Source organism: Pyrgilauda ruficollis, unplaced genomic scaffold (genome assembly GCF_017590135.1).
Source record: "Pyrgilauda ruficollis isolate IOZ18807 unplaced genomic scaffold, ASM1759013v1 scaffold333, whole genome shotgun sequence".
Taxonomy (NCBI): Eukaryota; Metazoa; Chordata; class Aves; order Passeriformes; family Passeridae; genus Pyrgilauda; species Pyrgilauda ruficollis.
The window spans coordinates 1-10,233 of NW_024524745.1; the positions used below are offsets into that span (position 1 = coordinate 1).

A 10,233-nucleotide genomic window follows, 5' to 3' on the forward strand; every position below is an offset into this window, starting at 1 on the left:
TTCCAGCTCCTGCTCTCAGGGCACCAAACAAGGCAACAGCCATGGGGCCAGCCCAGGCTGACTGCAAACATGGCCCATCTGCCTCGTGCCCTTCTGCTGCTCCCATCACTGCATGGACCCTTTGTCTCTGTCCAAGATCCTCTTTGGCAATCTACTTCTCCCAAGCCAGAGACCATCGGGCACCTCTGCGGGCTATTCCCAGTGCAGGGCAGGAAGGCCTCGATGCTCTGGCCAAACCTTGCCAAAGGAAAGGACCTTGGTTGATGGTCACCCTACTTCCACCTCAGACCAGCTCCCTTCCTCTGGCTGCTCCTGAATTTTCACTCTTCTACCTCAATAAAGATTTCTTGCATCACTACCTCCGATGACTCCTTCTTTCTTCTCCCAAGCTTCTTCCAGTCTCACTCAGCACTAAGCCAGGCTTATAGAGGCCACTGGGACCTGGGAAAAAGTGCACCAAGATCACTCTGGGGTATTAATTCTGCAGTTCCACTACTTACTGCAACACTTTGCTCTTCCAGTGCATTATCACAGGAACCCTTCAGCTATTGGAACACAAACCTGGACACACCAGTGCAGGTTGATCCCTCCCTCTGGCACAAGCCCCTCATGGGTGGTGTGTGCCATTTTTCTGGACACCAGCTGCTCCTGTCTGTCATTGTGTTTCAGGGTGATCTCCAGCTCTGTCTGAGCAGGTCCATGTCTTCCTTGTTTCCAGCTCCCAGGGATGAAAACACATCTCCAGTCTCACCAGAGTGAGGCATAGGAGCAGAATCCCCCCTCACCTGCTGCCCATACTCTGGGGATGCAGACACAGCTGGGGTTCTGTTTGTTGCATTTACATGGCAGGGCAGTCCAACACTTCATCCACCAGCACCCCAAGTGCTCCTCCTTGGGCTCAATCCCCTCATCACCCAGCCTTTGTCCTACATGTTTTGGATTGCTCCAGTCCAGCTGCAGCAGATTCTGCCCCTGCTCTGCTCTGATGATATTGGAGAACTCTGATAATCTCTGGGTTACCAGGAACAAGGAAGACAAGCCTCAGGAGAGGGATATCCAGAGCATGGCCTCAAGGAGGATCCACGGCTGATGGTTTGGGACAGCCATTGCCAGTGACATTGGGGCATTTTTCAGGCTAGCTGCTCTTGCCTGGCACAGCCTGGGGAGTCACGAGGCTGGGAGTGATTTTCTTCCCACAGCTCTGCAGTTCCATATCCCACTCTCAAGACTGTGCCCATCTGACCATGGCAGCAGTATTGGTGAGGTGGTATTCATTCCAACATGGGTGGATGAGGGAAGAGGTGCCAGTGTCCTGCACCTGGACTTGTGCAAGTCCTTTGTTCCTGTGCCTGACAACATCCTTGTCTCTAAGCTGGAGAGATGTGGATGTTGGTTGGACCATTTTGTGGATAAGGAATGGGCAGGATGGTCTCAAAGAGTTTTGGTCAATGGCTCCACATCCCTGTGTGGAGAACAGGGATGAGTGGACTCCCAAAGAGACTCATGTTGGGATTGCTATAATTTTGCATCATTGTCAGAAATCAGGGTACTGGGATTGAATGGGATGATCTGCAAAAGCAGGGACCACTCCAAGCTGAGTAGTGGGGTTGGTTGTCTGGAGGGAAGGGATGGCATTCAGAGGGGCTGGAACTGGTTGGTGCAGTGGGATATTGTCAATTTCCTGAAGCTGAACAAGGCCAAGTGCAAGGTCCTGCATGTGGTTTGGAGCAATGCCAAACATGGCAGTGGACTGGACGATGAGCGGATCAAGAGCAGCCCAGAGGAGAAAGCCTGGGGGTGTTGGTGGATGAAGAACTGGACACACCCCGCCCTGTGAATGAGCTGACCAGAAACTCCCCGTGTCCTGAGCTCAGGTCCATGGCATGGGCAGAAGTTGATGGGAGGGATTCTGCCCCCCTGCTCTGGTTGGGGTCGACTGAAGTTCTGTGTTCAGTTCTGGGATGTGAAAATAAGGGAGACAAAAAGCAGCTTGAGCTGATCTGTAAATGGGCCTGGAAGATGATGAGGGTCTGGAGCAACTAATGTCCAGCCAAAATGTGCACAGCACCAATGAGGGGCTTGTGCCAGAATCAAGCATAGACCTGCATTAGTGGATCCAGGCCTGTGATTAAGCAAGTGAAATTCTTCTCTGTGATGGACACAAAGTGTGTCAGTGTGTCCCAGTGGGTAGTGGAACTGCAGAGCCAATTCCAAGAGAGGTGTTGGTGCAATTTGCACCCTCCAAAAATGGCTTCTGGTGACACGGATTTGTGACAAGTGTGGTTGGCACACGTTTGCCAAAAAAATGTTGGAGGAGACATCATAGGTTGCAAGGCAAGAGTATTTTATTGAGGCAAAAGAAGAGTGAGAGGTCATGAGCAGCCAGTAGAAGGAAGCTGGTCTGAGGGGCAAGTAGACCGACCATCAGCCAGGACCCCTTGGTTGCAGTGGTTTGGGCAGAGCAGCAAGGCCTTCCTGCCCTGCAGTGAGAGCAGCACTCCAGAGGTGCCTGAGGATCTCTGGCTTGGGAGAAGGGATTTGCAGCAGAGGGGATTGGACAGAGATGTAGAGGCAGTGAAGTGCAGGGAGGGGCGAAGAGGAGGATGCAAAGGAGCCATGTTTGCAGTCAGCCTGGACTGCCCCATCGCTGCTGCCTGGCTTGGTGCCCTGAGAGCAGGAGCTGGAAGTGCTGAGTTAATTTGAGAGCCTTGGCCCAGAGATGTGTCCTCAATGCCTGAGATGAGTTCCAGAGAGTGGATGGTTGGTGTCAGGGGTGGTGCTGAGGGCCCTTAGCAGATGGAGCCATAGCCCCTTCTGCCAACACATGAAACAATCATATTGGCCCAAACACCAAGCCATGAAAGTTGATGCCAGGGTCAGTTGGACACATTCTCAAGAGTGTGACATGGAATTGCAGAAAAACATGAATGAAAAAATGCCCCACCTCATGATCTCATGCTAGGCTGGGCCAGGCAAGAACTGCTGCCTAAAAAATGCCCCAAGGCCATGGGACAAGGCTGTCCCGCCCATCCACAACCAGCATAAAAGCCGGTCCAGAGCCTCTCTCCCTCACACACTTCTCCTCACGCCTTCTTCTCCTGCTCCCGAAGACAACCAGGTGAGCCTCAAGACCCTGACCCTCCTGTTCATGCACCCCTGAACCCACTCTGCCAGCATGCTCAGCCTGAGCCTCAGCAGCCCTCACACCTCCCCATAGCCCCACAACAGCCTCCACATTCCCTCACCCTGCTGACACTTCACCCCTTGCTCCCCCATGCCTCTGCCCTGCCTCACCCCTCTCTCTTCCAGGACCCTCCACACCACACCCATGGCCTGCAACAACATCTGCCGACCCTGCGGACCCACCCCGCTGGCCAACAGCTGCAACGAGCCCTGTGCCCTGCAATGCCAGGATTCCCGCGTCATCATCAACCCTTCCCCTGTGCTGGTCACCCTGCCAGGACCCATCATGACCTCCTTCCCCCAGAGCACCGCCGTCGGATCCACCTCCTCGGCTGCTCTGGGCTCTGAGCTCAGTGCCCAGGGACAGCCCATCTCTGGTGGATTTGGTGGATTTGGCTATGGCCTGGCAGGCCTGGGCTGCTATGGCAGAAGGGGCTATGGCTCCATCTGCTAAGGGCCCTCAGCACCACTCCTGACACCACCAGCTCGGGGTTTTGGCAACAACTCCTGCAAGCAAAGCACTTCAGGTGATGGCAGCCCTACTCGCACCTCAACGCAGCAAAGGGTCTATGGCCAAAAGGATGGATTAATAAATGGATGAGGAATAGTTCTCCTCATGTGTCTTGTTCTTCTTATCCTTCACATTTCCTTTACAGGAAGAAGAGTCCAGAGCCCAGCACTGCGAGCCCACAATGTGACCTTGCTGGGCCCAGGTTAGAGGAGCATCACAGATGAACCAACATGACAGTTTGAGCAGGATGGGAAGCCTCCCTATATCCCAGGGATTGCTTTCCCATATGCATCAGGAAATGCCAGATGTATAGAAAGGCAAGGAGAGATGGCAACATGGTGAGGAGGGAGACAATGGGATGGAGGGAGCAGCCCTGCAAAAGCAGTGCTCCTGCAAACCCAAGATCAGCCTGACAGTGTGGAGGTGTTAGAAGGTCTGGGACCCTCCTCAAAACACAACAAAAAAACACAGCACACAATGCCATGTGGTGACTTCACTGATGGTATTCCACCTCTCCAAAGCATTGGTCATTATTTCAGCACTCCCTGGTTCACATCATCAACACCATCTTAACATCTAATACTTCCATTTAATTGTTCCTCCAAGGTCAGATAGACAGGGTCTGAAGAGAAGGAAATGGAATTACAAAATTCCAAAACTATGGGTGGCCACCATGACAGAGGAGAGAAGAGGACCTTGCTGACCCTCCTCCAGTAATTACTGGCTTTTGCTAATAGAAATACCAAATTAAGATTGCATGATAAAAGTTGTGAAACACGATGGCTTGAATGCAGAATCAGAAACTGACATCACAGGCCAGCCACAGTGAGAAACTGATTGGACCAGGTTTGTTCCTTGATATTACATTTCTGAATGAGGTGCAGAAATGCTCTTTATAAAACAGTGTATGGTGTTGTACAAATTTGATACATCCAAACAAACCAGAACACTGGAACAAGTTCAGCCTGAACAGACACTCATTTACCAGATCATCTCTCTTGATCCCATTCAAAACACAAAGGCATGAGATTGCTTTCCTCCAAGCACTGAGACCTTTAAAAGTTACTGCAGAGTCACCTCCTCAGGACACCAGCAGCTCCCTCAGCATTCCTGGGAGACACAATGACTGAGGGACATCCAGAGGCACAGAACAGAGTCCCAGACCTCACAAGGCACCCACAAACCACAGCACAGGAGAGCCACAAAATGACATCACCGATGACATTGCAAATCTTCTGGGTGCTGGTTGTTTATACAGCCCTCCATGACACACATGAAACAATCATATTGGCCCAAACACCAAGCCATGAAAGTTGATGCCAGGGTCAGTTGGACACATTCTCAAGAGTGTGACATGGAATTGCAGAAAAACATGAATGAAAAAATGCCCCACCTCATGATCTCATGCTAGGCTGGGCCAGGCAAGAACTGCTGCCTAAAAAATGCCCCAAGGCTATGGGACAAGGCTGTCCCACCCATCCACAACCAGCATAAAAGCCGGTCCAGAGCCTCTCTCCCTCACACACTTCTCCTGACGCCTTCTTCTCCTGCTCCCGAAGACAACCAGGTGAGCCTCAAGACCCTGACCCTCCTGTTCATGCACCCCTGAACCCACTCTGCCAGCATGCTCAGCCTGAGCCTCAGCAGCCCTCACACCTCCCCATAGCCCCACAACAGCCTCCACATTCCCTCACCCTGCTGACACTTCACCCCTTGCCTCGGGGTTTTGGCAACAACTCCTGCAAGCAAAGCACTTCTGGTGATGGCAGCCCTACTCGCACCTCAAACAGATTATTTCCCCTTCTTTCTCTTGGCTTTTCAATCTTTTGCACCAATAAAGTTTTGCTGCATCAAACCTCGAATGCCTCCTTTCTTTTTTTTCCAATGGTCTCACATCCTCACCCACCACATTCTAGAGCCTAACAGGCCCTTGAGGGTACATGGAACAGGGCAGCAACACTTTTTCTTACACGTACAAAACAACAAAAAACCTAGCAAGGCACAGGAAACACAGGAGGGGAAACATTCCAGAACATGTCACAGACCTTGCAAACTGCTCCACCAAAGTCTTTGACACATCAATTCTCTCCTTGGCACAAAAATGGAAAAGTCACACCATGACAATGCACACTTGACAAACTCTCGTCCTGACCAGGACACTTGATGCCTTCCAGCAAAGACAGAAACAACATCCACCTCTTGGGCTGGAGCTGTGGAGCGCAAGTGCTTCAACTGCCCTGCTCAAGCAAGACCAACAGGAGACCATTTCCAGCACCATGGACAGGTCAGATTTGGATCTCCCGAGACAGTGACTCCACCACCTCTCCCAATCTCTGATCATCCTCATAATGAAACACTCTTGTCTTCTTTGCCCATGGAATTCCATTTCTTTTCACTTGTGCCCTTGCTCTCTTGCCCGGCATGTGGGCACTGCTGAGAGCAGCTGGGCTCCCTTGTTGTCATCCCCCATGATCAGTGATTTGCAAACACAGATGACACACCCCTGTCCATCCTCGTTACCTGGGAGTCCTGCCGCTCTCTGTTTCTCATCTTGGGATCATCTTTCAGGCCCATTTGTATCTGGGTGACCCTGGGCTCGTGTCCCTGGGGAGCCCAGAGCTGCCCACAGCACCACACACGGGACCTCACCAGTGCTGAGCAAACACCAACAGCCACCTCTCACTGCCTCATCCCAACACTTTTCCATCTCATTACAGAAACCTTGGGATCCCTTTTCCCATAAGGGCACAGGGACACTTCCGACTACATTTCTTCTTACCCACAATCATAAAGGCTTTTTGGAAAACACCTGATCCAACTGATACCCACACATTCCTTCCTACCAGGGATGACATCTTCGTTCCTGCCAAGAAACAGCCCTTGCTTGATGTCCTTGCTGAGATACAACGGATGTCCAGGACCACTCAGGTTTTCAGTGTTGGCCAAAAGGATCCAACTCCTGGACCACAGCACTGTGGACTTGCAGCCGTCGGGATTTGGGATAGCCCTCAGTGTCTAGTCCTTCAGAATCATTCTCTGGGCAGTGATACAACACAGACTTCCCTGGTTGTAGAGAATCAGGCAATGCCATCTTCCAACAACCCTGAGCAACCTCCAAATCTTCTTTCTGACAATCACAAGTGGCCTCACCCCTTTGCACTCAGCTCCAGCAAAGACGCCAACAGCCCTGGATACCAAAACCTTAAAGGCAAGAGGGGCACCAAGACACCCACAGAGCACAGTCAACAGCAAAGGTGAGGTCTAGACTCAGGCTTAGGCAGGTGGGATCAGTTAGGGGAGGGATTAAATTTGGCGGAATGGGCAACACCTCCAGCAGAGCTGCAAATCCCTGAGCAGCCTGAGAGGGCTGGGAGGGAATGGGGCTCCTCTTCACAACACACCCACAAACCACAGCACACCCGTGCCACAGGGTGACCTTGCCAAGGACAACCGCACCTCCCCAAAATTTTGCTTGTTTATTCAGCCCTCCCTGAGACTCACCTGGAGAGCAAACCCTCCCAAATGCCACCAACCCTCACATACCAATAACTCACACTTAAAAGCTGCCCTCAAGGTCGGAAGGACAGGGCCTCAAGAGAAGGACATGGAATTGTGGAATTCCATAAAGGCACACCCACATCATGACAGAGAGGGAAAGCAGAGCACGCTCACCATCAGGTAGCAATTACTGGGTTTTGCTTACAGGAACACAATATTGTCATTTACAGCATATAAATCATTATGAAACCCGGTGGTCTGAATGCGGAATAAGGGAATTGAGGCCACAGAGCAATCTGGGAACAAAGCGATTGGACCCATTTTTTGTTTGTTATTGAATTTGTGAATGAGGTCACGGAATACACTTAACATGTAGCAGTGTGTTCAAATTAAAATTTGAGGAATCCAAGTGGTCCATAAAAACAGGTTCAGCCTGAACAGCCTCTCTTTTACCAGGTCTTGTGAGCCCGTTCAAGACACAAGACCAAGAGCTCTATGTCTTCCATCAAGAACAGCTCCCAGGCAGTGGGGTCTTGCCAAGCTGTTCCACAGTGACCTCCCCAGGACATCAGCAGCTTCCTCAGCATTCCTGGGTGCAACACAATGACTGAAGCACATGCAGCAGCACAAAACAGAGTCCCAGCCTTCACAAGGCACCCACAAACCACAGCAGCCAAGGGCCACAAAGTGACATCATTCATGACATGGCAAATCTCCAGGGCTCTGGTTGTTTCTTCATTCCTCCCTGACACGCATCTGACAGTGAAATCCTGCCCAACAATAAGCCATGAATGTTATCCAGCCTTCTCCTGTGATGGTCACCCTGCCAGGACCCATCATGACCTCCTTCCCCCAGAGCACCGCCGTCGGATCCACCTCCTCCGCTGCTCTGGGCACTGAACTCAGTGCCCAGGGACAGCCCATCTCTGGGGGATTTGGCTTTGGCCTTGGCTACGGCCTTGGCTATGGCCGTGGATTTGGCTATGGCTGTGATTTTGGCTACGGGCAGGGCTATGGCTACGGCCTGGGCTGCTATGGCAGAAGAGGCTATGGCTACATCTACTAAGGGATCTCGGCACCACTTCGGACACCACCAGCTCTGGCCTCTGGCTACAGCTCCTGCAAGAAAAGCACATTTGCTGGTGGTTGCCCTACTTGCACCTCACACCAGATCCCATCTTCTCTTTTCTCCTGTCTCTTCATTCTTGTGCCTCAATAAAGTTGTCCTGCATCAAAGCCTGATACGCCTCCTGTTCTTCTGTCATTCCAGTGGTTTCTCATCCTTACCAAGCACATTCCACACCTCTACCGGCCCTTGGGCTATGTGCAACAACACCTTCCCTCACAAATATGCCAAAACAACTAATAAAAACATCTGGCATAGGAAACCCAGGAGAGGACTCCTTCCAGAGCATGACACAAACCCATCACCTGATAGACCAAAGCCTTGGACACAGCCATGCTCTCCTGGGTACCACTCTGATCAAGTCATTCCCTGTCAGAACACACTTGGCAAACTCTCTTCCCCACCACGATGCTTGAACCCCTCCAACAATAAAAGTCCCAAAATCCCTCATCTGGGCAGGAAATCTGGAGTGCAAGTGCTTCTACTATGTTTTGTCTCTGGGCCAAGGCTCTCAAATTAACTCAGCACTTCCAGCTCCTGCTCTCAGGCCATGGTGAAAGGCACCAGCCCAGGGGCCAGCCCAGGCTGCCTGCAAGCATGTCCCATCTTCTTCCTCCTCTTCCCCCCTCCCTGCTCTGCACTACCCCTGCATCTCTGTCCAATCCCCTCTGCTGCAAGCCAACAGTCCAACACCTTTTCCACTCTATGACCATGCTCAAAATGAGAAATACTTGACTTCTTTGCACATGGAATTCCATCTGTTTTCCCTTTGCCCTTGACCTCTTGTCCTGCACATGTGCACTGCTGGCAGCAGGTGAGGGGGGATTCTGCTCATCTGCCCCACTTTGGTGAGACTGGAGATGTGTGTTCATCCCTGGGAGCTGGAAACAAGGAAGACATGGACCTGCTCAGACAGAGCTGGAGATCACCCTGAAACACAATGACAGACAGGAGCAACTCGTGCCAAGAAAAATGGCACACACCACCCATGAGAGGCTAGTGCCAGAGGGAGGGATCAACCTGCACTGGTGTGTCCAGGTTTGTGTTCCAATAGCTGAAGGGTTCCTGTGATAATGCACTGGAAGAGCAAAGTGTTGCAGTGAGTAGTGGAACTGCAGAATTAATACCCAAGAGTGATCTTGGCGCACTTTTTCACTCACCCCAGTGGCCACTACAAGCCTGGCTTACTGCTGAGTGAGACTGGAAGAAGCTTGGGAGAAGAAAGAAGGAGTCATCGGAGGTAGTGATGCAAGAAATCTTTATTGAGGTTGAAGAGTGAAAATTCAGGAGCAGCCAGTGGAAGGGAGCTGGTTTGAGGGGCAAGTAGGGCGACCATCAACCAAGGTCCTTTCCTTTGGCAAGGTTTGGCCAGAGCATCGAGGCCTTCCTGCCCTGCACTGGGAATAGCCCGCAGAGGTGCCCGATGGTCTCTGGCTTGGGAGAAAGGGTTTGTCCAGAGGGGTCTGGACAGAGACAAAGGGGCCATGCAGAGCAGGGAGTGGGAAAAGAGCAGAAGGCAGATGGGCCATGTCTGCAGGCAGACCGGGCTGGCCCCGAGGCTACTGCCTTGTTTGGTGCTCTGAGAGCAGGAGGTGGAAGTGCTGAACGCATTTGAGAATCTTGTCCCAGAGGTGTGTCCTCAATGCCTGAGATGAGTTCCAGGGAGTGGGTGGTTGGTGTCAGGGGTGGTGCTGAGGGCCCTTAGCAGATGGAGCCATAGCCCCTCCTGCCATAGCAGCCCAGGCCTGCCAGGCCATTGCCAAAGCCAAATCCACCAGAGATGGGCTGTCCCTGGGCACTGAGCTCAGTGCCCAGAGCAGCGGAGGAGGTGGATCCGACGGCGGTGCTCTGGGGGAAGGAGGTCATGATGGGTCCTGGCAGGGTGACCAGCACAGGGGAAGGGTTGATGATGACG

General features: G+C 52.0%; 2 protein-coding genes across 2 annotated transcripts in view; one reads left to right on the top strand and one right to left on the bottom strand.

Moving 5' to 3' along the window:
- Window positions 1-3,328: 3,328 nt before the first annotated feature.
- On the top strand, window positions 3,329-3,637 carry LOC121357453 (feather beta keratin-like). Its single transcript, XM_041474715.1, has one exon. The coding sequence runs from the start codon at window positions 3,329-3,331 to the stop codon at window positions 3,635-3,637; it is 309 nt and encodes a 102-aa protein (XP_041330649.1).
- A 6,382-nt stretch (window positions 3,638-10,019) lies between these two features.
- Window positions 10,020-10,233, bottom strand: part of LOC121357454 (feather beta keratin-like) — a 1,038-nt gene continuing 824 nt past the window's right edge. Inside the window, exon 2 of the mRNA XM_041474716.1 lies at window positions 10,020-10,093. Within this exon, the coding sequence (XP_041330650.1) occupies window positions 10,020-10,093 (74 nt within the window). The remainder of the gene's footprint in view (window positions 10,094-10,233) is intronic.

What these genes read in the sequence shown, in the direction of transcription:
- LOC121357453 (XM_041474715.1), top strand. Translation starts at nt 3,329, where the DNA reads ATGGCCTGCAACAACATCTGCCGACCCTGCGGACCCACCCCGCTGGCC.